The sequence below is a fragment of the Schistocerca serialis genome, chromosome 2, assembly GCF_023864345.2.
Source record: "Schistocerca serialis cubense isolate TAMUIC-IGC-003099 chromosome 2, iqSchSeri2.2, whole genome shotgun sequence".
Taxonomy (NCBI): domain Eukaryota; kingdom Metazoa; phylum Arthropoda; class Insecta; order Orthoptera; family Acrididae; genus Schistocerca; species Schistocerca serialis.
The window spans coordinates 83,821,613-83,849,424 of record NC_064639.1 but is presented as its reverse complement, the minus strand read 5'-3'; the positions used below and the strand labels follow the sequence as shown (position 1 = coordinate 83,849,424).

Sequence of the window (27,812 nt, the reverse complement as noted above, 5' to 3'; positions counted from 1 at the left end):
GGTGTTGGCCCTGTGTGCCTCGGTCGTATGCAGTCCTGATTGTGGCGCTCACCTGCACGGCGCCAAACACGCATACGACCATCATTGGCACCAAGGCAGAAGCGACTCTCATCGCTGAAGACGACACGTCTCCATTCGTCCCTCCATTCACGCCTGTCGCGACACCACTGGAGGCGGGCTGCACGATGTTGGGGCGTGAGCGGAAGACGGCCTAACGGTGTGCGGGACCGTAGCCCAGCTTCATGGAGACGGTTGCGAATGGTCCTCGCCGATACCCCAGGAGCAACAGTGTCCCTAATTTGCTGGGAAGTGGCGGTGCGGTCCCCTACGGCACTGCGTAGGATCCTACGGTCTTGGCGTGCATCCGTGCGTCGCTGCGGTCCGGTCCCAGGTCGACGGGCACGTGCACCTTCCGCCGACCACTGGCGACAACATCGATGTACTGTGGAGACCTCACGCCCCACGTGTTGAGCAATTCGGCGGTACGTCCACCCGGCCTCCCGCATGCCCACTATACGCCCTCGCTCAAAGTCCGTCAACTGCACATACGGTTCACGTCCACGCTGTCGCGGCATGCTACCAGTGTTAAAGACTGCGATGGAGCTCCGTATGCCACGGCAAACTGGCTGACACTGACGGCGGCGGTGCACAAATGCTGCGCAGCTAGCGCCATTCGACGGCCAACACCGCGGTTCCTGGTGTGTCCGCTGTGCCGTGCGTGTGATCATTGCTTGTACAGCCCTCTCGCAGTGTCCGGAGCAAATATGGTGGGTCTGACACACCGGTGTCAATGTGTTCTTTTTTCCATTTCCAGGAGTGCATATTGCAACAGAAACACTACTAGTTGTCCCGCCATTAGTTCTGAATAAGTATCAATCTCTACCCTCGACGGATTATTTAGTCCACCCATCATAAAGAATAGGTGAAAGTCAGTATCACAGTCCAACCCTGGGTCATGAAAGCAAATAAAACTATGCACTGCCTATTAAGCACTGTATAGGTGCCTTCTGTAGTGGATCAAAAATATTGCGTTATCCGTTGCTTTTTTACCGGTTGGTTAAAACCTTCCGCTAGAAATTATTTGTGGTGTCACCGCCAGACACCACACTTGCTAGGTGGTAGCCTTTAAATCGGCCGCGGTCCGTTAGTATACGTCGGACCCGCGTGTCGCCACTATCAGTGATTGCAGACCGAGCGCCGGCACACGGCAGGTCTAGAGAGACTTCCTTGCACTCGCCCCAGTTGTACAACCGACTTTGCTAGCGATGGTTCACTGACAAAATACGCTCTCATTTGCCGAGGTGATAGCATAGCCTTCAGCTACATCATTTGCTACGACCTAGCAAGGCGCCAGTACCAGTTACTATTTATACTGTAATAATGTACCGTCAAGAGCGACGTTCACCATTAATGGTTCAAATGGCTCTGAGCACTATGGGACTTAACATCTATGGTCATCAGTCCCTAGAACTTAGAACTACTTAAACCTAACTAACCTAAGGACATCACACAACACCCAGCCATCACGAGGCAGAGAAAATTCCTGACCCCGCCGGGAATCGAACCCGGGAACCCGGGCGTGGGAAGCGAGAACGCTACCGCACGACCACGAGATGCGCTCACCATTAATGGATTAAAGTTAAGTATTCCACAAGCTACGTCCGTTTTTTCTAAATTCTAATTTCCTTGTCCTGTTCCAGACCTCACGCCAGCCTGCGTGAGCTAAAACGTGTGCCTTTCGGCTTCCTCTTATAACCCGGTGTTGGCTCTCATGCCAGCCCACAAAATTATTAATACTCGGCAATAACCACAGGGGCCAGTAATTTAGGGGACTACAAGAATTTAAGAAACCATTTACTACAGACGGCAGCTTGCAGGAGCTGTAGGACATAACAAACCGAAGGTAATCTTCCTACTTCGGTAGAGTTTTACCATCACCACTACTGGATGGTTACGTTGCACGTGGCGTCCCTGTTAAGGGTTTCGAATCGCAGGTCCTTCTGGTCAGTAATTAGGAAGTATTAATTATATCAATATTTTAGTGTACTAATGATTATTTTTTCCTTCTACAGCTTAGCAGAATTCTGCTTGTATTGAATACAGAATCGTCTTCACTTGTGTTGTATTGTGTTGTTTTGTGTGTGTTGCGTTAGATTGTAAAATTGAAGGGAATTTCTTTAACTTAGTTAATTACAATTTTTCATTCGTGGTTTGTGGTAGCATTCTGTATAAGTGGTAAGAAACTGTGTTCAGGACGGTACAGATAGGTAATGTGTTAGATCATTACCAGGGCTCGTGCTAAAAATATAGTGGATATGGAACGGTAGTCTGGAGAGCGCGTCGGCATTGCCGAGTGCAGCTGAGTCCGGAAGCGTGGCAGTAAACGGACAAGGTCAGCTGACCGCGGGAGGCGAACAAACTAGCAGGTCCGGCGCGACCCTAACGGAAACAGAGGTAGGAAGCGTGGGGACGAACTTGGTGACCGCCAACATTGACCATAAGGCGAGAAACGAAACTGCTGAAGAACCTCTTCCAACAGTCTTGACGAGCGCGGGAAGCATGAGCATGGAGAACCCGTTTTTAGCAAGCATTCTTCATTTCATGATGCAGCAAGCCGGTGGCAGAAAGGTGCACTGAATAACTTGACCGTGCAGATTAATGACTCCAATAAAGCATTAAGTGATAAATTGAATGAGTCAAATAAAGCGTAAAGTGATAAATTGAACGAGTCAAGCAAAGCATTAAGTGATAAATTGAAAGATTCAGAGAAAGCATTAAGTGATAAATTGAACCATTCATACAAAACATTAAGTGATAAATTGAACGATTCAGAGAAAGTATGAGGAAAGGTTTGTGCGGCTCAAATAACGAGTTGCAAGATGACTTGGCAAGGATATTGAACGAGCAAATAGGCCCAATAAATACGCGATTTAACGAGCAAGAACATAAGCTAGGGCACCACCAGGAACGCCTAGAAGCGTTAGAATGTAGAAACCAAACATCAGCTGCTGGAAATCAAGCACCAGCTGACTCGATGTTAAAGGAGATACAGTCTGTGCAAACCAAAGTCAATGAGGCCACCGGCAGACGTGAAAATCGTGAAATAGTATTACAAAACGAACTGTCCTCGCGAGAAATCGTCATTCCTTCGGAGCCGCAAATAAGGGAAGTCCTAATAGACGTCTGCAAGGAGCAAGGAGAGTCTTTTGCTCGTACGAGCGAACAAGTTGCTGCTCAAGGTGCGCAGATTACGACGCAAGCAGACGAGATTGAGAAAGTAATCAATCTGGTAGGCGCCCTAACGAGTGCAGTAGAAAGGATCACGCTAACGAATGAGGCAGGCTCGGACAGGACGCAGCCAGCCGCAATTGTGGAATCCGAAGAAGTGCAATCACTTCTGCAGTTTAAAAGGGTGCAAGCAGAAGTAAACAAACGCAACCGGGACTTGATAGCTGACTCGCGTAACAAGCTGCGGGAAAACGAAAGCGCAGAAGGCAGTGCCACTACTGTTAAGGCTACTAGAGAAGTGGAAAGCTCCAATGGTAAGCGTAGGCGAGGAGAAGACGAGGAATACTGTGACTTCGAAGAGAGGCTCAGTAATCTGAGAGGAAATTCGGCGCCACCTGTGCGGGCGGTGAACAGTGGTACGAATGTCGATAGTGACGAGGAAGAATGCAGGAGACACTTTGTCTCTGTAAAATGTTGCTCTCGTTTCCCAGACCCAAATCACGACAGCGCCCTCGATGTGATTAAACTAGTTTGAGCACACGTTAACTCGCTCATGGGGAGATGTGCTAAGAATAAAATTTGCTTGCAGTCACCTGAGAGGTGAAGCGGCAACCCGAATGCAAATAATACTTCAGGACTGTCGAACGCAAGAGGATTTAAAGAAGGCTTTCCTCAACGAGTTCCGGTTTCGGAGCATGCAAGAAAGGGTAAAGTTAGGAGAAAACTATGCTGAAAGGACATACAAGCACTCCGTGGAATTTTACAAAGAACTTGTGAAAAGTAATCAGTTTCTTGATGCAGCATATGATCCCAAGGAATTTGTCTGACTAAGCTTCCGAATAAATTGCGCAAAGATATTACAATTGCGGGAAGAGATGTGGATGACGTTAGTGGTTTTCAGAACCTGCTGCAAGAACTAGGTACTGAAAGAAATATAAAATTAGTTAGGTTCGAAGGTAATCATGACGGGAATCACTTAATTGGAGGTCTCAATTTGGTCGCAATAACAATCATGATCGTGGTAATGACAGGCGTGGGCGTGGACCTTGGAACCCACGGCGCAATGATAGAGGGTGGAGACGCTTTAAGGGGGATCGGCCCCGGCCTGATAATGGCAATGTGTTGCACACAACGGACGGGTTGTCAATAAGGCCACACGATAATTCCCGAGGCAACAATATTGACGAAAGTAGGGACGTTCGACTAGCAGTGATAGGAACGAGAACATCAGTGATGCAGAATAATCAAATTTACGATGTCAACACAATGTGAGTAGAAAACGAAGACATCCCGGAGGTGTTATTAGAGGATACAGCAGTAGTAAACTCAGTCAAATGCCCTACAATCAGCATAACAGTTAACGAAATTACGATTCCCTGTCTATTTGACTCAGGAAGAGAGGCATCGGTGATTAGAGATGTGTGCGCGCGGTGCAGTGTGAAGAGTCTGTGGCCGACGCATCCATGGCAGAAAACGGAAGTGCGTGGTGCCGTAGAGAATAAAAGTGTAGGGACGAAACAGCAGGCATACGCTGATTTTACCTGACAATCTGACGACCTTACGGCCGTCTTCCTGATAGTGCCGTCACTAGCAGTGGGGGCAGTGCTTGGCCTGGACTTTATAAGATGTTATAAAGCCGTTATAGATTTTGATTGAATGTGCGTCCATTTGCGGGATCACAAAACAAAATGATTGTTGTTTTCTCTGAGGACGGGCAGAAGGAGTTGGATTTGCGTCCCTTGGTACACGCGTGATCGGCGAGGGTGATGACACCGTAGTGTGCCTATGCTTGTTAGATACAAAGGAAGGAGATCGGGATGGCGAGAAAACAGTACAGGAGGTAATACGCCAGAAAACTCGGCATTTAGAATTGACAAGGATAAGAACAACTACGTGGGCTTCTCAGCAGGTACCAAACCGTTATTTCAGATTCGCCTGGGCCCATAGAAAATTTCCAGTACGAATTTAAGGTGAAGTCACATACGCCGTTTGCTGGGGAAACTTATCCCTTATCTGTTTTGCACCGTCCAGCTGTAGAACAGGAAATTAAGATTATGTTGGAGCAAGGTATAATGGAACCGGCTGTAAGCTCATACAACAGTCTGATACACCAGATTGTGAAGAAGAGCGGGTCGATTCGCTTGGTTCTGGACTCAAGGAAGATCAATACTATTATTAAGACAGAAACTGATCGTCCAGGGACGCTTGACACCCTGCTCCAGAAATTTCATGACGTTCGTGTGCTCACGTTGATCGATTTGCGAACCATCTTCTGGCAGGTCCCATTGGCAAAGGAATGCAGAAAATAAACGGCATTTCTCTGTTTTGGCAGATCTTATCAGTTCCGATGGCTTCCCTTCGGATTGAGTGTCTCCTCTCCCGCCTTCATCTGCGCGTTGGACACAGCTTTACCGGAATACCCTCCGGAATAGAATTACGTATTATATTGATGACATGCTAATCATGTAAGAATTATGGGAAGAGCACCACAGAGTGCTCACGTCATTATTACGGGCGCTGAGAAATAGAAATGTGAGTGTCAACCTGGGCAAATCTGAATTTTGGGTAAAGGAAATTCACTTCCAGGGACATATAGTCTCAGCAGGGGGTAGACGACCTGACCCCAATAAGTTGCAGGCTGTTAAAGAGTATGCTACGCCCAGAACAAAGCGCCGATTACGTGCGTTCCTTGGCTTAGTAAACTTTTACAAACAGTTCATTACGATAGAAAGTGTTACCACCCCGCGACTGTGCGAACTGACAGGTGAAAGAACAACTTCGAGTTGGGACAGTAAAGCACGCATTGAAAAGGTCATTGTTGTACACGCCCATCCTGATTCACCCAAACTTGGGGAAGGAATTTTGTATGTCTTCCGATAGTTCCCGGGATGGCATAGCAGTTACCATTTTTCAAGAGAGTAACCAAGACGGCAATATTGTGCCGCAAACCGGGGCTTTCGCAAGTCGTGTTTTAAACCATTCCGAGAGAAATTACACGGTGACAGAACTAGAGGCATTAGCCATTGTATGGCGGTTCATCAAGCTTCGGTATGGTCGCACTACGAATGTGTATTTGGACCACAGGGCGTTACAGTTCCTAATGAGGGCGAAGCTTACGCACAATCGACTGTTGCACTGGGATTTGTATCTTCAATAATTTTCCTTCAAAATTTTCCATATTCCTGGTCCACAAAACGTGGTAGCAGATGCCCTATGGCGGGGTCCGATTGGACTGACGCAGGGGAAGGATGAGGAGTTCAAAGAGAATAGGTTCTATCTAACGTATATGAGCCCGGTTACTTTTGAAAATTATTTAAGTGCGGCCTTCAGCAGTATAGCAAGAGAGAGAGACAAAGATGAGTTGTGGAGCTCCGTCAAAACTAAACTGCAGCGCCGGAGAATGGCGTCGGATCTACTCGTTAAGGAAGGGCTTGTTGTTTTCCAGACATAACATCAACAGTGATGAGTGTTTGGTCTGTGTCCAGAAGAAGTAATTTGTAACTTAATATGGTACATACACCTCAGTTATGGCCATTTCGGGGCGCGTAAGTGCTGTATGCAATTGGAGTAAGTGGTATATTTTAACAGCATGGAACGCAGGTTCAAAAGAGTGCTTCGAACGTGTAAGGTTATCCAGAGGGCAAAGCATTCGACCCAGTGTTGTCGAGCACCCTTACATCCAATAATACCGAGTAGATTAAACGAGTTAGGAGTGCCGGACGTGTTTGGGCCTCTCCCACAGACCACACAGGGATATCGATATGACCTTATTGTGGTGGAGCTAGTCTAGAAGTATGTGGTGTTTACCCCATTGCGCGCTGTGACCGGGGAAACGGTGACGTCTGCACTTAAGAGGGATTTCCTTAGAGAGTCAGAAAGCGTAAAGAAATTAATCTTGGACAATGGTCCAAAATTTCGGTCAAGGTCTTGGCTAAACACCCTAAGGCAAAGGGGGATAAAGCCGGTGTTAATTTCCCGCTATTTCCCCGCCGGGAATCCCGCGGAAAGGGTCATAAAGGAGCTAGTAAAACTATGCAGAATATACTGCCACAATAAGCACCGGATATGGGATCAATATCTGGCCGATTTTCAGGGCATATTGAACGAAATTCTACATGGGACCATAAAGTTCAGCCCTGCGCTAGTCCTGAGAAATCAGCCACCGCCCAACAGAGGAAGGGAACTGGTAGACTGGCCAGCAGAAAGGCGACAGCGGCACAGTGAAGTGGTAAAGTTGGTAATAGGGAACATTAAAAGCGAAGATAAAAGTAGGAAAAGGTGGCAAAAGGGACGTATAAGACAGTTAACCCTTGAAGTAGGAGATAAAGTTCTCCTTAAAACTCGCAGATTGTCCAAGAGTCACCAGTACATTTGCAGCAAATTTTTCAATGTCTATTCTGGACCCTTTTGGGTGAGGCGTGTCGCTCATCAGAACGCGACTGAAATGGAAATGATCAGGTCTCGTACGCCTAGAGGTTTGCATCACATATCAAGAAATGTGTCGAGTAAGAATTAGGGACAGAGGTGTCATCTCACGTCAACAACAAATTAGCTTTGTGTTAAGAAAATTGCACTCTACAACGTAATGTGTAAAGGATTTGGTACTCTTAACGGTCTTTGCCTGGCCATCTGTTAGGTATGAATAACAATGAGTGTCCAAGAAAGATATTCGTACGTTACGGTCGTGATTTTCTCTGCAGGAGAGATGATCACTTGCAAGGGAAACAAGAAGAAATGACGCTAGGAAAGGTAAACCTTTCGGAGTGTACAATTATGGGGAAACGCGCCGTAGATGAGCTTATGTGTAGTAATGGCTCGCGCCGAAGTAGCGACGGGACCAATTGTCGGGTGCAAAAGTTACCGAACTTTGTGTGTTGTTGTATTATAGTGGTGTACAGAGACGCAGCGCTATGAAGTGTTACTGACTTAGGCAGTAATGACTTTAAGAGACCCCGAGAGAGAGCATGACAGACCATAGCGAGGAAAATCAGAGGGAGGCACGTTAAGGATCCTGGAGGTAAATCATCCAGAGGAATGAAGGCAGGACTAACTACAGAGGAGGCCCTTCGAGGTAACAGAAGGGAGTACTGGTAATAGTCATGAATGACATTTATTTAATGAAAGATGCTACTTGTAGAATAAGAATATGTAAACTGGGCCCTTAGTTTTAAACGAGATGTATGTGATATGTGGTACCTTTGATTTTTTGTTCATAGGGAATAAGACACTAAAGAGGGCGAGATACTGATGACTATAGATAAAGATGAATTGCGAATAACAAGAATTGGTGCAATAACTAAAGTGGAAGTATCATGTTTTTCTGGGATTTTAAGTGAGCAACGCCATAGTGGTTTCCTTAGAGAACTAAACTAGAGAGAACAAAGAGCAAAATGTCCGATTTGGACAATGTAAGAGTGTGATCCAAGTAGTAATAACTCCAGGTGGTATCGTTCCAATTAGTTTTGATTTTATATATTTTTCTCTTGTACTGTGTAATTGTCTACTTGTCATTTGATGATGTGTTATCGTGGTCACACCCTCATGGATGACCAGATTCGTCACCTGTCTTGATTGTCGTGTGTAGTATAGGAACAGTAATGAGACATCTAACCTGTTTTGGAAGTGGAGTAGAGGAAAGTGTGATAGTAAGACCATATTGTGATTTGGAAATGTTTTGGGTAACCAGCATGTAACTTAGACCAGAAAGTCTATGAGATGTAATTAGGCAGAATAGTAGGACATGGAAATGTAGATTGCGGTAGTGGTGTAGTGAATTGCATACCGATTCCAACAACCCAAGATACCTGTCCTAATTGGTTCTACAATTTGCTCATTTGCGGGCAATCGAATACCTTTTAAAATAAGAAATAGGCTAGTTATTGTAGGACGTCTCCAATACTGTAAAGACTTCTACACACGTATTTTCTATATTGAATTGTTATTCAGGAATTAAAAGAGCTTGTAGTGTTAAGCCATTTAGTAAGTCTAAAATGCCTTACAGGTGTGGATGGACGTTTCAGAGGCCTGTGTTTGTAAGCAAACATGTAATATATAGCGATTTAGGATTGTTCTATTTTTGTTAATAACTATTCGCCATTAATTGTAAAGCTCTGGTGAAATTCGTAGGTAATGTACGATAGGTTAAGTGAAAATTGTACTTGGTACAAAGAAGAACAATTGACGACTCCCAAAGAGTAATTGAGGACCACCAAAGTTTAAGGGAGTGACAATTGTTTCATTTGTATGTCGCAAGGTGACGCGAGCAGCAAAGGGCAACCGGTCGGCTCCAGACGGCAAGAACATCGGACGACCTGTCCCTGTCGGACAGCTGGTCCCGTGGACGCGAACGGCAGGCCCCCTCCCCCCCTTTCCCCCTCACCAATTGGCAGTGGTGACTGAATGGGCGACGACAGCCACATCGGCTGCGCGCTGACGCACGGAGCCAGCGCTACGGCATGCGGCGCGGCCAACTGCGGCAGGGTCACGGCCGGTCAGAGCGGCTAAACTCTTTCCACTTCAAAGAACACTCCTGTTGCTATCGCTACCAGACACCTTGTCGGACGGAAATGGCAATGTCGCTCCACTAGAGCACGGGAGGCGGCGACTTTGGCAGTGGCTGTTAGCGCTACTAAACCTGTTAGTTGCTGACGGTGAACACTGTCGCTTTTGTAAAAGTCAAGGGATAAGGGACAAACTACTTAGGACTGCTAGTCGCATTACTAACCCTTGTTGAATGCATAAACACTGAGGATAGGAAGAACACGCTGTAGCACATTCAAGGCAAAGACGGCGGACTTTGAATTTAGAAAGTTAAATAAACTGATATTTGAGTAAAGTGTGTGTGTAGTCATGATGAACTTACGTCTTGGTAATCCATGATGGTGAAGGGTAGGCACAGACAGCTGTGACAAACAATCATCGCAGAGCTTAGGCCCGTGAGCCATGGCAAATTGCTGTTTAAAGAATTCGGAAGTAGACTGAGAACACTAAAATAGGTCAACAGCTTAGAGACACGTACGTGCAGTGAAGTTGTTTGACATATAGTTTTATTTGGATTGCTGGAACTGATGTACCGTTAGTCTAATCCATACCATTAGCGCTAATAATAATAAGAAAAGGGGAACTGGTTTATGACTGTGTTGACTGCAAAGGAACAACTAGTTTGCCTCCATAATTCTGCAGAAAATAGTTCTCTACAGAACAATAAATTTAAGGCGACAGCATTAGTTAGACAGTTGGCACAGTGCAATAGGCTACCTCCAAGTCCCTTTGGAAGAAATCCTTCGCCGACAATTACTCTAGATGGTGTGTGTGTGATTTCATTGTACCGTGTGACTACTCGAACGTACGACGTGCCAAACAATATCGGAGCTAGTATGTGAGCTGGTCCTGTAATCATATCAATTTTGGTGATTTTCGTCAAGATATCATCATATTAATATCGTGTGTTTTCTTATTAATAACTTAGTTAAATATGTGGAGGATATGAAATGATGTTTGTCTTAGGTTAGTCATTTTAGTTATACCTGTCTCTGCTGAAACGTGCAACAAGTCAGTGCATTGATTACTGAGTAGCAATTTTGAGCAGAGAGGAAAGAGGGGATGTTTTTTTGCTTTAATGTTATGGAATAATCTCTAATCTTAGGAGCGTGATCGATGGTATGCTGTTTTTGTCATTTATCAGCTTGAAAATGGAGAGTGAGATCAACAAGCGTTTGCTGGTTCAAGGCCTTCATTCCTGTCTGACCAGAACTACATTTGTGGATTAACGAGGAGGCCCTAAGCCTGAAAATAGTAGATATAACGTATTCAAATGCTATGTGATCATAACGTTTAAAAGGGAGTCATACTCTGTGAGTTAGGGATAATTCATTACATTGCTTGCAGGAAGTAAATAACATGATTGCTAGTTGGTATGTGTCAAAATACAAAGTTGCTTTTCCAATGAAATTTGTGATCTACCTAACGTGCCAGTGTATAATTTTCTTCTAGTTTAATTTGAGATTTGGAGTTGATGAATTACTAATTATTAAATTTCATGAAGTATAAATAGTGTACAGTAGGATCTGTTTCAAATGTGTACGTTCTTTATCAGAGTTTCTGATTAGTGACTAGGGAATATGCATAACAGTAAACTTTTGTGGAGCCTTTGAAGGCTGTGTGTTTTGTATGATGAACTGAATTACTAATTATTTCTCTTTTTTTTTTTTTCTCAATTGATGAATGGGTAATGGACATAGCAGAAAATGTTTTGAAGCCATTGTAGGCTGATTTATGTTAATGATTGCAGTGAATGCTTAGTCCCTTTTTAATGCTTCGCATAGAGCACACTGTGTTTTGTTGAGATACACTAACAATCACCTATGTCATCAGTATTTGGTTCTTATGTCTTACGACGATATATTGTGTCTATATAATGAGTACCAACCTGTAAGGCATATAAATGTAATTAATAGCTTAAGATGATTTCATCTATAGAATTTTTGTGACTTTTTCTTAAAAACATTTGTGGCAATGGCCATTTTGCCAATAGTATTCTGTTGTGTGGTCTTGGCAGCTTGACTATTTCAAATAATGTACTTTCAACCTTACCAAGCATAAAAAAGTAAGAATAACGGATTATGTAGCGGGGAAAAAAATGGTTCAAATGGCTCTGAGCACTATGGGACTTAACATCTGAGGTCATCAGTCCCCTAGAACAGAACTACTTAAACCTAACTAACCTAAGGACATCACACACATCCATGCCCGAGGCAGGATTCGAACCTGCGACCGTGCGGTCGGCGGTTCCAGACTGTAGCGGGGAGATTAGGGTCTCCTCCTCGTGGTACCAATTGAAAAAAAATGTCCTGGACTGGTTCCAACGGAAAGAAAGCCCTGACCCCATTTTCTTCGAAGACACCCGAGAGTGATGAAATGGAACTTGTCCCATTCCACATTTTTCCAATAAATTCCGGTGCAGGAGAACTATAACGAGAGTGTTTTGACTCTGAAAATGTGAATTCCGTGTATGACAAACACAAGAGAATGGACCAGGTGGTGTTTATTTAATTATTTATTCATTTTATTTCATATGAGCCACGTTTCCTTGTATCCTTTCCCCGTATGCGACGTTGGGCTGTATGAATGAGATAGTATGTGAAGTAGCAGAAAGCTCTGGTCAGAGATCTTAACATTGCATGTGTATAGTCGTTCTGTGGTTGTTTTGACAGAGATGGTGGGCGAATTAGGTCAGAGAGGTCGCGAAGGCACGAGTATTGGCTCCGTTAGGTTGGCGAACCTTCCCCCCCCCCCCCCCCCCCCCCTTCACCAGTTTTTAAAAGAAGAACTGTTAGGCGAGTCGTCCGGAGGTCCACTTGCTCCTGAGTTACGGCGCTGGACGGACGTGGAGACGCAGCTCCCGATTTTGGTGATGTTAACAGAGGTATTAGACTGTCTGAACTCTGCTCGGTAATGAAATCCATATGTTGAAATCAGGTGTGAGATTACCACTAAAGGGGATTTATTTCCATAATTTGTCCAAATTTCAGTACAACTTTGAGTTTGTGCCTTGGCCAGGCCACGCACCATTGGCCTTAAGCACACGGTCGCATTATTGCTCTGTGCTTAACAGAAATTCACTCATTCAATATGCATTTACAGTTATATTTTGGGATTTTTTATTGATTTTCCACATGTTTCCTTTGTGAACTTGGTTTCGAGCCATATGGTCGGTTGGAGCAACCGCCACATTGATACATTGTAGTTTCGGTCTGAAAATGTATTGTACACGACGAATAATCATACGATAGTGGGCGAGTGTAAAATAGGCAAGGAATAATCTTGTGCATCCGTATTATTCTAGATTTCTATTGGCTACCGAAACCTGGCCACGTGTGTTGACTAGCATTGAAGTGATGATGTTTCTGGTGATTCCGAATAACTATTTGAGTTGTTGGCGATGTTTTGCATTAAGGCAATACATGGTTTAAACTCGTGCCACTAGGATTTTAGTGCCCATTGATTTGATAAAGACTTGCGAAATACTCTTCCGCCCTAAACTGGTTTGTTTGTAGTGTCTTTGCTGAACTTGTTCTGAATCACCTATAGCCACTGAATGTAATAAGCATGTGTTTAGGTATAATTGTGTGTTTGTATAATATTACATTGAAGCCAGGTCTGCACTCCTTTGTCGCATTCCATAATTACGTGGCGAAACTTATCTTGAGAGACCAGTTGTGATGATCTATATTGTAACAGAAACACAGCTAGTTGTTGAAATACCATCGGTACTGAATAAGTATTAGTTAATCTCTACCATCGACTGATTATTTACTCCCTCTATCATAAAGAATAGGTGAAATCCAGTACCACAGTCGAATCGTGGGTCATGAAAGCAAATGAAAGCTACACTCCTGGTAATTGAAATAAGAACACCGTGAATTCATCGTCCCAGGAAGAGGAAACTTTATTGACACATTCCTGGGGTCAGATACATCACATGATCACACTGAGAGAACCACAGGCACATAGACACAGGCAACAGAGCATGCACAATGTCGGCACTAGTACAGTGTATATCCACCTTTCGCAGCAATGCAGGCTGCTATTCTCCCATGGAGACGATCGTAGAGATGCTGGATGTAGTCCTGTGGAACGGCTTGCCATGCCATTTCCACCTGGCGCCTCAGTTGGACCAGCGTTCGTGCTGGACGTGCAGACCGCGTGAGACGACGCTTCATCCAGTCCCAAACATGCTCAATGGGGGACAGATCCGGAGATCTTGCTGGCCAGGGTAGTTGACTTACACCTTCTAGAGCACGTTGGGTGGCACGGGATACATGCGGACGTGCATTGTCCTGTGGGAACAGCAAGTTCCCTTGCCGGTCTAGGAATGGTAGAACGATGGGTTCGATGACGGTGCACTATTCAGTGTACCTTCGACGATCACCAGTGGTGTACGGCCAGTGTAGGAGATCGCTCCCCACACCATGATGCCGGGTGTTGGCCCTGTGTGCCTCGGTCGTATGCAGTCCTGATTGTGGCGCTCACCTGCACGGCGCCAAACACGCATACGACCATCATTGGCACCAAGGCAGAAGCGACTCTCATCGCTGAAGACGACACGTCTCCATTCGTCCCTCCATTCATGCCTGTCGCGACACCACTGGAGGCGGGCTGCACGATGTTGGGGCGTGAGCGGAAGACGGCCTAACGGTGTGCGGAACCGTAGCCCAGCTTCATGGAGACGGTTGCGAATGGTCCTCGCCGATACCCCAGGAGCAACAGTGTCCCTAATTTGCTGGGAAGTGGCGGTGCGGTCCCCTACGGCACTGCGTAGGATCCTACGGTCTTGGCGTGCATCCGTGCGTCGCTGCGGTCCGGTCCCAGGTCGACGGGCACGTGCACCTTCCGCCGACCACTGGCGACAACATCGATGTACTGTGGAGACCTCACGCCCCACGTGTTGAGCAATTCGGCGGTACGTCCAGCGGCCTCCCGCATGCCCACTATACGCCCTCGCTCAAAGTCCGTCAACTGCACATACGGTTCACGTCCACGCTGTCGCGGCATGCTACCAGTGTTAAAGACTGCGATGGGGCTCCGTATGCCACGGCAAACTGGCTGACACTGACGGCGGCGGTGCACAAATGCTGCGCAGCTAGCGCCATTCGACGGCCAACACCGCGGTTCCTGGTGTGTCCGCTGTGCCGTGCGTGTGATCATTGCTTTTACAGCCCTCTCGCAGTGTCCGGAGCAAGTATGGTGGGTCTGACACACCGGTGTCAATGTTCTTTTTTACATTTCCAGGAGTGTATATACCGCATATTAGGCCCTGTATAGGTGCCGTCTGTAGTGGTTCTAAAATATTGCGTTATCCATGCCGTTCAAATTTTTACCGGTTGGTTAAAACCTTCCACTAGAAATTATTAATGGCCAGCAATAACTCACAGGGGCCCATAATTTCGTAGACCACACGAATTTAAGAAACCATTTACTACAGACGGTAACTTGCAGGAGCTGTAGGACATGACAACGCGACGGTAATCTTCCTACTTAGCTAGAGTTTTACCACCACCAGTACTGGATGGTACCGTCGCAACGGGAGTAGCATACGTTACGTATAGGAAGGTGGGACAAAGACTGTATTATTGTGAACAGGTCAGTGATATTGTTTATCTCATCAGAATCGACAGGAAACCAACAGCGACAACGATGGGTATAAATGCCGACGTGACAAGCAGAAGATGAAGAGACATAGATAGTATGAGAGGATACTGAACAGGTATTTCAGTATGTTTAAGGGAGATGAAAATCTAATCGCCATGGGAGATTGGAATGTTGTTGTACTGTAGTTGAAGGAGTATAAGAAAGGATTACTGGAGATTTTGACTTGGTAGTAGGAATGAGACAGGAGTAAGACTAATTGAGCTCTGAGATAAATTTCACCTAGTAGCAGCGAATACTCTGTTCAAAAATCACAAAAGGAAGAGAAATACTTGAAAAGGGCTGAGAGATACAGTAGGTTTTCCTAGTCAGGCAGAGATTCCGAAATCGGATCTTGAATTCTAATGCATATGCTTGGCCAGTTTAGTACGCTACTGATGAAGATTAGGCTGAAGTATAAGAAAATAGGCAGGAAGAAGCAAAGCGCAAAGAAGTGGCATACGTATGGACTAAGCGATGAAAAGATACGCTCTGGGGCCATAGGTACTGTGATAAGGAGTAGTTCAATAGGCAGTTTAGCTGAGGAGAAAAGAACGTCTCTAAAAAGGACGATCACAGAAGTTGGAAAGAAGATAACTGCGACGAAACCTTGGGTAACAGAAGAAGTACTTCAGTTGATCGACCAAAAAAAGGAAGTACAAAAATGGTCAGGGAAATTCTGGAACACGCAAATACGAGTCACTTAAGTATGAAATAAATACGAAGTTTAGGGAGACTAAGGAGAAATGGTTGCATGGAAAATGTGAAGAAATCAAAAAAGGATTGCTTGTCGAAGAAACTTAGCGTATAGAACAGTCAGTACCACCTTTTGTGAAATTAAAAGCACGTGTGCTACCAGTAACAGTAAAATGGAAACTCCACTGTCAAATGCAGAGCGGATGGATGGTAAGACCACACTGAAGGCCTTCATGAGGGCGACGAATTGTCGGCTGGCGCGACACAGGGAAAAACAAGAGTCGAAATAGAAGAGATAGGGGATCCAGTGTTAGAATCAGAATGAAAAAGAGCTTTGGAAAACCTATGATAGAATAAGGTAGACGGGATAAATAACACTCCATTAGAATATCTAAAATCACTGGGGCAAATGGTAACAGAAAGGCTACTCACGTTGCTGTATAGAACGTGGAGTGTGACGATATACCACCAGACTTCCGGAAAAACATCATCTGCACAATTCCGAAGAATGAAAAGGTTGAGAAGTACGAAAATTATTCCACAATCAGCTTAACAGGTTGTGCGTCGGATTTGCTGACAGGAGTAATACAAAGGGCGAATGGAAAAGGAAACTGGGGATGTGTTAGATACCGATAAGTTTAGCTTTAGGAAAGGTTAAGGCACCAGAGAGGCATCCTCGGTGAAAGCGAAGAAGACGATGCGGTTGATAATGGAAGCACGACTAAAGAAAAATCAGGCCACTTTCATTGGGTTTTTCGATCTTTAAAAAGCATTCCGCAATGTCAAATTGTGCAAAATGTTCGAGATTCTGAGAAAAAGAGGGATAAGCTGAGGGCAATGCTGGTAATGTACAATATGTACAACAGGATAGAGGGAACCACAAGACTGGAAGAGGAAGAACGAAGTGCTCCGCTTAGAAAGGATGTAAGAGAGGGATATTGTCTTTCGTCCCTACTGTTCAACCTCTATAACGAAAATAAAAGAATGGTATAAGAGTGGAATTAAAAATCAGTGTAAAAGGATATAGATGATGAGATTCGCTAACGACAATGCTATACTCGGTGAAAGCGAAGAAGAATTACTGAATCTGTTTAACGGAACTGATAGTCTAATTAATACAGAATATGGAATGAGAGTAAATTGAGGAAAGACGTAATTAACGAGAAGTAGCAGAAATGAGTACAGCCAGGAACTTAACATCAGGATAGGTGATCATGACGTAGACGAAGTGAAGGAATTCTGTTACCTAGTTAGCAAAATAACCAATGACGGATGGAGCAACATGGTCATGAAACGTAGAGGAGCAGTGGCAGAAAGGGCATTCCTGGGCAGTAGATGACTACTAGTATCAAACATGGGTCTTAATTTGAGGAAGAAATTTCTGAGAATGTGCATTTGGAGCACAAGATTGTATGTTAGTGAAATATGGGCAGTGGGAAAAATGGAACAGAAGAGAAAGCTTTCGATATGGGGTGCTACAAGAGAATATTGAATGTTAGGTGGACTGATAAATTAAGGAAGGTGGAACAGAAGAGAAAGCTTTCGATATGGGGTGCTACAAGAGAATATTGAATGTTAGGTGGACTGATAAATTAAGGAAGGTGGATGTTCCTTGCCGAATCGATGAACAAAGGAGTATATGGAAAACACTGGTAAGAAGAATAGAGAGGATGGTAGGACCTCACGGAATAACTTTTATGATATTGGAGGGACCTGTAGATTGTAGAGGAAGGCAGAGGTAGGAATAGGCAGGAACTGGAATATATCCAGCAAATAACTGAGGACGTATGTTGCAAGTGCTTCTGTGAGATGAAAAGGTTGGTAGAGGAGGGACCCATCAAACAATTCGTAAGACTGAAGACTCCAAAAAGGGTACATTTACCTAAAAAATACAATGTAAAAGAATGCAAAGACTGTGGAACAATTTCTTCATCATTCCTGTTAAAAATGCCACAAGGAGAAACATGCTAACTGAAAACTAATTTGAGGAAATTACTGGCGAAGACCAGTTCAGGATCTAAAAGGGTAAAGCAACAGAGATGCTGTTGGCTGAAGATGACTGGAAAAAGAATGATGGAAACCAACAAGGAAGTGTATATTTGTTTAATTGACTGGGAGAATGCTTTCGATAAAATCAACTGGAAAATACTGTAGAGAATTTTAAAAGATGTGGGTATAGATTGGAATGATAACACGTTAGTAAAGGAGATGCATTTAAAAAACGGAAAGTGACAGAGTAAGGAATGAGGATATGGAAGAGGTGAGCAATGGAATATGTGTAACGAAAGGATGATCCCTGTCACAGAAGGTATTCAAGATCTTAGAAGAAGATGCAGTTGGCACATACGCTAATGATCGAGTACTGCCGGCGGAATCAGAAGAGCAGTTACAAAAAGATGTTGAACAGTATTGCAAGAAGAGGCAATATGTATGGAATGAAGGTAAATACACTAACGTGGCAAAAATCATAGGGTAGCTATGTGCAGATATACAGATTGCGCTAATATCGTCTACAGAAGGTATAAAAGGGAAGTGCTTCAGCGGACCTGTCATTTGCACTCAAGTGAATCACGTGAAAAGGTTTCCGATGAGTATGGTCGCATAACGGTAACTAACAGATCTTGAACGCGGAATGGTAGTTGGAGCTAGACGCTTGGGACATTCCATTTTGTAAATCGTTTGAGAATTCAGTATTCCGAGATCACCAGCGTCAAGAATGTGCCGAGAACACTACATTTCGGGCATTACCTCTCACCACGGACCATGCACTGTCCGACGGCATTCAATTAACAATTGAGAGCAGAGACAGGGGCTTGGAGTTGGGTGAAATAGATGCAGAAATGAATGCGGGACTTGCGAGAAACATATCCGTTATGACAGTGCTGCGAATTTTGGCTTTAATGAGCTGTGACAGCAGATGAACGACGCGAGTACTTTTGCTAACAGCACGACATCGCTTACAGCGTTGCTTCTGGGCTCGTGGCCATACCGGTTGGACCCTAGACGACTTTGAAACCGTGGCCAGGTCAGGTGAGTCGCAATTTCGGTCTGTAACATCTGATGGTAGGGTTCGAGTATGGTGCAGACCCAACTTGTCACAAGTAACTGTGCAAGCTTGTGGTGGCTCCATAATGTCGTGCGCTGTGTTTACTGGAACAGACTGGGTCCTCTGGTCCAACTGAACCGATAATTGGTTAGGTATGTTTAGTCTCAGCTACTTGGAGACCATTTGCAACCATTCATGGACTTTATGTTCCCAAACTACGATGTAATTTTAACGAACGACAATGCGCCATGTCAGAACAATTTCGACAATTGGAGTGTATGATTGGGACACCCAGATCGCCCGACATGAATGCCATCCAACATCTAGTGGACATAATGGAGAGGTCAGTTCGTGCACAAAATACTGCACCGGCAACACTTTCGCAATTACGGAAGGCTATGGAGGCGTCACGGTCAAATATTTCCGCAAGGGACTTCCAACGACTTGCTGAGGCCTTGCCACGTAGACATTCTGCACTGCACTAAGCAGAAAGAGATCCGACACGATGGTAGGTGGTGTTCCATGACATTTGTCACCTCAGTGTATGGGAGAGTCGAAAGTGATAAGAATGAGGAAAATGGAAACTCCAGTTAACATATTCGTAGACAGAATAAAATAGAGCGTACTTAACATCCTTTCTGTACCTGCGAAGTATAATGGCATAGAGTGGAAGCTGTACAGATGAAATGTGTATTTTATTCATGGGAAAAAGAGCACTTAAAAAGGTGAAGCAGTTACTAACATCTAGAAGAATTCCGATGAGATGAGAAAAACCTGTACTGAATGTTATATTCAATGTAATGAAGAAATTAGGAGAAGAAAGAGGAAAAAGTCTGTGCTTGGTCACATTATAAACAACAATGCATTGTAGAAGGAAAAGAGAAAAGAATGATAGGACGAGGTAAAAAGAGTATTGGAATGATGAATGCCAATACGGTTTTTTTTTTCAGTTACACTCTGTGCTAGTTTGTAGTAGTTATTTCTATGTATATTCGAAGTTTGATCCACCTATCTGCGAAAGTCTCTTTAATCCCTAGTTTTCACACAAATGTACATTTAATACTGTAATTCGATTATAGATTGAATAAATGTAACCCGTTGTGGTAATGAAACATGGTGGTGGTTCTTATGAGCTTATTTATTGAAGGAATACGATAAGAATCTAACAAACGTACAGGCTGAAGAGAGGGCGTTGCCCTCGGAAACCACGCGCTACGGGGGCAGCGCGCAACGCGAGTTCCCGGCGTCGCTGCAGCGGCCGCGCGTCATCGCCAGAGGCCGCAGCGCTGAGACGCACCCCAGTGGGCCGTACCGCAGCAGGTGTCACGCGGCCGCAACTGAGTTCCCTCGCTGTGGCGCCGCCTCACTCCGCTTCCGCCGACCGGCCTGTGTGTGGGAAGCAGCCGCCGCGTACGTTGAAATATGGAGCCGGTCGCCTGAGTTGTAGACAAGCCGCAGCGCACAGCTGCAAGGCTGCCCGAAAGATAAACAGGTGGGAAGCACACTGGATGGGTAGCTGCCAATAGCCGTCGTTTTAGGAAGTGGGGCTGCTGCGTAGCTATCTTGAATTATCTGCTAGTCGAAAGTGCTTAAATATGTCAATGTCTCGACAGTGCCAGCCTGTCTGCAACCGCATTTCCTGCAGCGACAAATGTAGGATATAGTTTACAGCAAGATCTGAACATGAAGTAGAAATTACGAGCCGGCCGGAGTGGCCGTGCGGTTCTAGGCGCTGCAGTCTGGAGCCGAGCGACCGCTACGGTCGCAGGTTCGAATCCAGCCTCGGGCATGGGTGTGTGTGATGTCCTTAGGTTAGTAAGGTTTAATTAGTTCTAAGTTCTAGGCGACTGATGACCTTAGAAGTTAGGTCGCATAGTGCTCAGAGCCATTTGAACCATTTTTTGAAATTACGACCATCTTCTACGGTAATAGCACATTAGATGACGTCTACCAGTAACAGAAAAATGCACTGGCACACCTAATCTACCGATATTGTGAATGATTGATGGAGTGAGATGTATTTCACCCCAGGATCCATGCTCAGCTCACCTCAGTCGCTCACGCTTTTGCGTTTGGGGACATCTGACGAGCATCATGGGTAGTTTTTACAACGACACTGAATCGCGTCAGGCTGGAGCCAGCATGTCGGTTTCATTGTTTATTAATACCACATATTCGGCTGAGAGATTTTTACATTTCTGTGTTAGTACAAAGCGGGTTTTGATATGGAAATGCATCTTACATTACGAATGCAAGAAAAACGCCGTTACAACTATGTTTGGCCAGAGAGCGTCACTGGCGGCCGCGCTCTCTTTGAAGTTCGTTGGTAGGACGGCAAGGTTGGTCGAGGAGCAGAGCCGGGAGTGGGGTCCCAAATTCACTCCCCATCGGCTCGAGTGAACTCGTAGTGTGGATCCGTGGTTCGTCGCCGTAATCCTCCGTGTTGCATACGAGGAGTGTTGGCCGTTGCGACTTCGGAGGATCAGAGTGGGTTCGGTCGCATGGAGTAACCTGACTCCTGTTTACCGCCGTAGCAGCATTCTGCAGTGGACTGGGGCAAGGCAGGTCTCACGCCGACGTCAACCTGCGTTTTCCGGCAGCTCGCCTTTGTGTTGTGGCACTCTGTGGTCTCGGTGCATAGGGGTTCTCTGTGCGACCAATTTTTCAGACTCTTCAATTGTTTTAACCGACCCGACGGTGCTATTATTCTCTTCCCAATGTTGCTACAGGTGAAGAACCTATTTTGTGGAACCAAAGAAGTATGTTTTAGACTGTTAAATTATATGGGTGCAGTCCAGTATTACTGGTTTTTGTAATTGTTCTTATGAACTATTCTTTAAAATTTTGCGGTACATAAAACAATTCTGCACTGCACTTCCCACTTGTGCTTCGTTTGAATGGGCTGTCTCAGAATCAATTCTGCTCCCTTTGGTTGTGTTGACGGGAGCTCCCTTTTGCTTGGCACACCAACTCGTGGTACAGCAAGCCTTGACATGTTTATACGACAAAGCGGATTCGCATGCGGTAGGTGTTGCACCTTACTTGGTAAAGTAATTCATTTTTACCTAGCTATTAATTTTTGCATTACCTGAATTAATCCTGTCTTCTCTACTTCCAATGCGACTGCATTGCACTTTATTAAATAATTTGAGTTCAAAATTAAGTTTAATAACTTTTTTCAACTTTCTTGACAAGTTTTACCGTTTCAGTTCTTGTCCAACCGTGCGTTCGTTAAATCTCGGGTACCTTGCTGTCAAATTTTGGTGCGTGTCAATTTATACCATCGGATTTACGTGTAATTTCCTTCAGGCGCACGTTTTTCTAGCCGAACACACAAGCGCCATTAGACATTACTGGGGGTTGGCTACGTTCAATTTAAATTTAATTGGTTTTAGAGAAAAGAGATTCTTGTAGTTAATGGCACTATCTAAAGTGTTAATTTGATCAGCTGTTATCACGCGCACGGTAATGTTATTTTACGTCCGTGTTTAGAATAAGATTGTGTCTCTGTTCCTTGACCAGTTTGGTATGTGAAGCGTCCCGATTATCCCGTAGCGTCAGAACTGAAACTTATTCCGTTTGACTTCAATTGACAATTTTCACTTTATTCTTAACGTCTATACATTTGTAATGGAAATTGGTCATTGTAATAAAGTGTAATTAAAATTTGTCTGTGTCACGAATGGTGTTCACGCTCTGTTTCCTCAGTCCTTATGGCTCCAAGGAAACCATGCGACAGGACGATTTGCAAATTGTGCGCTGGTTTGCTTGTGGGGTGTGGCTGGCACATTTTCTACGTCACGGAGACGCCTTGTGCTGACCGGTGGCATCGAAACCATCCATTAGTGCAGAGTGGGACTGAGCAGCGACTTCCTGAGTCATCAGTTCAGCGTGTAACCGGTTCGTGGATGTTGTGCCCTCCCCCACCCCACGCCGAACACTCACGGCATCGGCTGCCTGCCTGCCCTCGCTATCTGGAGCGCGCGGGACCTGTCCAGAGACTCTAGACAGTGGTGCTGGGGGCAGATTATTAACTGCAGAGGCCGTAGGAGGGCAATTGTACACACAATTTGCCCACTCCAGAATGTCAGTGTAGTGCGGATGGCAGCGAGCAGAGAGGATGCTTCTGGGAAATTTGGGCAGTAGGCTTGAACTACAGATAACATCTTGTGGAGGACTTTGAGCGCAATCTCACACAGTAGCCGCGGACCTGAGCTTCACCACCACCACCACAACCCTGGCACCAGGGCGTGGAGACTCTGGATCAGAGTTTTTGATGTGGCAAATAGAACAAGTGTTGATTGGATGGCGTCTTTATAATTAGGTAACGAGGGGTAACTGGCATCACATGTCATAGGTGAATAAAAGCATGAGTTCTCTTACACTGAACAGAGTTTCAAGCATGGAGGTATCACACAACTTGTTGTAATTTTGTTTAGACTGAAAAATTACAAGAGTAACTCGAATACCAATAAACTTTGCTAAGAGAGAGGTAAATGTTTTTCATGTGATCTCTGATTGGAGGGTTTCTAACTTTCTGTATGATTGGACTCATAAAATTTTTGGCAGTCTTTTCCCAAATACTTCAGAGAATTGTTCTTTTTAAGGAACTCTTGTTCGGACAGCAAGTAAATCCGAACTCTGTCGGGGCGCGAGAAGAGAAGTTTTACACGTCAAAAAACGGAAGGAAGCAGAACGGTGCTCTTTTGGGACATAAAGGAAAGCGGAACTGTTGGAAGGGATCCGAAGTAAAGCAGCGCTCTGTTGGTGCCTGAGAGTTGAACAGTAACACAGGCGCAGAAATGCCTTGTTGCGGCTTCCACACTGATATTTAGTGTTCGCACCACTGTGCAATGTAGTGTCAGTTTCCCCATCAGCAGATTGTAGGCAGCGAATAGCATGAAGTTCAGCAAATGAAGACCATCATCTCTAGCGCATCTTTGGCTAGTTCATAGATTGTTTTGGAGCATCAGGGATATAGATTCACTACAATTAAGTAATCACAATATCGAGTGCTGTTGTTGTGAATGTCATCGATCCCTATGACCAGCTGATGAGAGCTGGAGGAACTGGACCATTTAAATGGAGCTATTGTGAGGCCATGACCTGAGGCTGAGTTCGTGATGCTATATTCATTTAACAGGATGTTAACTGCTGTGTAAGGTCCTCACTAAATGTTCTCGTCGAAGAGACAGAGTTTCTTACACCGTGTCTTAGGAGTTAACAAATAAGCTTGTCTCACTTCACTAGGTGTTCCTTTGCATCATTATATCTGCTGAATGCAAATTCTCACTATATATTGCCTTTCGCAGTGTGAAAATAAAAATTTATAATTTATTGCGCATTACTGTTCTATGCCATAACACTGTTCTCCTACTTAAGAAATTGGTCCTGAGTTTTCCCCTTTTTATCTATTTATAATTACTCTATACATTCCTTGTGCTTTACAATTTACAGCTTTTTTCTGGGTTGCGCCTCAACCCAAGTCTTGATTCCCAGTTAGCTTATTTAATCTTCTTTGCCATTCTGTCCTGGTTACATTCATTATCTACGTTTTTTCCATAAGTATCTCATTTGAATGAAGTACCTTGCGCCTTATACAAAAGTAAGTTGCACAAATAAACTCTAGAACCAAGACCGCGCTCATCATTGATACATCGAAAATAATTGTGTTTATCTACCTTTCTCATTATATTGTTCCACATGTGGCAATATTCGATTGACTGAAATTTGTTCTTCTTCTGAATTTATTGATTCTTCCAGGAATTATAGCAAAGTGATAGCTCAGATTTCGTTAATGAAAGTAGGTTTTGGTTAGGTAATAAGTGTGGCGGTTCCTGCAGCCAATACAACATTCGCCTCCAGCCATACATAATTCATTTTGACTTATAAATCATTGTTGTGCCCATGATGGTAGGTGGAAGGTGAAATTATCTACATGATATTTTACATCTAGTTTCATTAATTAACAATCTATGGCCCTGTAACTTTAGTTTCGTTATAATGACCTAAAAACAATAGTACTTCACAGTACTGGTTGTTCGTCTGTTATCACCACTACAGAACAAATAATATTTTGTCTAACAGAATCATTCGAATACTGACATGAGCATCTCTCCATCTACAAACTAACACTATTTCATGAATTTTTATTTGTTTCCATTTCTCAGCTGTTCTCGTCTAAACGGATATGGATGTACTGTGTAACATTGGTGTTGCTCGTTTGCTACTGAAAATAGTATCTAATGTGCAAACTAGCTCGATCAGCATCCACTCTTACATCAGATGTAGAATAAAGGAAAACTATATCTTAACTCGTTATAGACACAGTGTGCTGTAGGCCCTCTGGAAAGTCTCTTTTTATTTCTGTAACGTCATCAAAATTTAATGTGAATTTAATAACACTGCACTCAATTGCCCATGCATGTCCTGATGTATTACTTCAGTTAAAATTTCGACTTCATCCTTGAACGGACTAATCTACCTGCTTCGGTTCGTATCAATGTAGCTACCACTGGGTTCGTACTTTTCCTAAATCGCTATTTAAGGAATTCCTGGTGTTCTGCACATATCGTTTTAATTCCATTGTTAAGTTCTGTGTCGTTTTAGTAATACTGAGTATTCCCTGCTCAGTGTTATGTGCTGATCTAATTTTGCTTTTTTATTTTCTGCTAACTCTGCTGCGTTTAAAATTTTCCTGTTTAAATTCTTGTTATTCTACTTATGTGGTGTTCCAAACACAGTTTTTAACAGTTTCTCACCTGCATTTAGCCACCTTGTTTCATACTTATTAGCGTGTATGTCATTATTTCTGTTAATTGTTTGAGTCCTCAGTTTCTCATACAAGAAGCTTAATTACTGATACTCCATGTACATATCTTGCAACAAGGTCTCTTTCTCTTTCTGTTTTGCGATGCTGTAAACACATTCTGTAGTCCTTGTACGGTATTCCTTACTTCCAAAATATCGAAAACCTATTGACTGTCCATTAGTGGCTCGTTAGTATATCATCTGATTGTCTAGCAAACAAAATTCCATTGTAAAGAGGTTGATTCTGTATCACGTCTCATCTGCAATAGTATAGAAGTACGATGCTCAGAATAAGCTTTCTGGATAACATCTTGGTATGCCACCTGACAGAAAAGGAAACACGTCAGTCCCTTCCCTCTTTTATTCAAGTTCATAAACACAGAAAATGACAATTTAAGGAAGTTAAGACTAAATTATCTAACTTCGATTCCATATGAAAATATAAACGATTTACTCCTAGATATTGTAAGGTGGCAGAATAAATGGTCAGATTCGCACCTTACATGAGACCTTTACACATCGCAACGAGAAGGTGACGATGACACCTAACATAATTTGGCAGTTGTGAGAACATTCGACTATCAGTATGTAATGGAAAAAGTGATGACCGCCAATCGATGGTAATTAACATACTGTTCCCATACAATGCATGTCTTTGAGTGGAAGGTTGAACAGGGAATGGGTTTTAGTTTCGAAAAGCCAGTCCCACAATGGTGTAGCGGAGCTGCACTGAATGAGTTACGATTGAAACCACTTAAAGGGGTGTCAGGAGGAAGGTCAGTGATCCATCAAAAGGTGATTCAGGCCAGAGGACGCTTGTAGCGGCACGTCTGCACAAAGAAAAGAAAACTTTAGAATGTTGCGTTTCGGCGTTCCAACGGGATATGAACAAAGGCCAGTGTCGCATTTTCGTCCAGCGAGTGCGACACACAGAAAGGTCAATGTACTTTAGGCGTGTAAAATTGGCACAAAACATCCGATTGGCGGAAACGCACTAGGAAGGAAAAAAATACTGAAGTTTCGACGGAGTTTGATTGAAGGGACATTGCGATTGGTAGAGAGAGTTTCTACAAAACAAGAAGAGCGCTCCTCTTGGACGAAAAAAAACCATAACGTGAAAAAGGAATCCAAGTGGAGGGAGGCAGTTCTGCAATGAGTAGGACAAGAGAGAAATGTTTGGGGAGACTCTTTTCTGACCTGGCGTCATGTGCAGAACAGAGCGCTTAACGCTCTGTACAATGCAGAGAAGAAATTTGTGTGGACACTGCGGTCACAGTGGTTGTACTCCAGCAAGAGATTAGCTGTAGCAACGTTTAGCTCATACTGTGGAGAAACGAATCAGCCAAATAAGTTAACTGTTCTTGCGAGAACTGAGAGAGCACTATAATACGTACACTGCTACAACCATGCATGTGTGTATCACCACCTACAAAGACTAGGGATGATTACGCGTTTTCTCGCATAACGAGAAACATAGGGAACGTTTCAGCTGGACAGTTCAGCAAAGGCCAGATTAGTTTTATAGGAATTTCAGCGGGAGAGAGCGCCCTTGCAGTCGGCTGTAGGAAGCAGCTTAAGGTAAATACCGCGTGCAGAGGTGTAAACTTTGTTGGTTCACCAGCTTGCATCCACTGTAAACTCGAGCGGCATTGGGTAATCTTGCGCTCAAATTTGTCACTTAACTAACCATCCACCGTAGACTTCATTGACATCCTAAATATTACCGAACTTTGAACCGGAATCGGACGATTTTCGTATTACTGACCAACATCACAACGTATATGTAGGAGCAATTTTGTAAAGAAACTTCGTGTTAAACTTTCATGTTATTGTGCTTAGGATTAAT

At 44.1% G+C, this 27,812-nt stretch overlaps 1 protein-coding gene across 1 annotated transcript in view; it reads left to right on the top strand.

Annotated features, from left to right (window-relative positions):
• LOC126455742 (dehydrogenase/reductase SDR family member 11-like) overlaps window positions 1-20,603 on the top strand; it is a 164,511-nt gene extending 143,908 nt beyond the window's left edge. The window contains exon 7 of the mRNA XM_050091510.1: window positions 20,334-20,603. Within this exon, the coding sequence (XP_049947467.1) occupies window positions 20,334-20,603 (270 nt within the window). The remainder of the gene's footprint in view (window positions 1-20,333) is intronic.
• The last annotated feature ends 7,209 nt before the right edge of the window (window positions 20,604-27,812 follow it).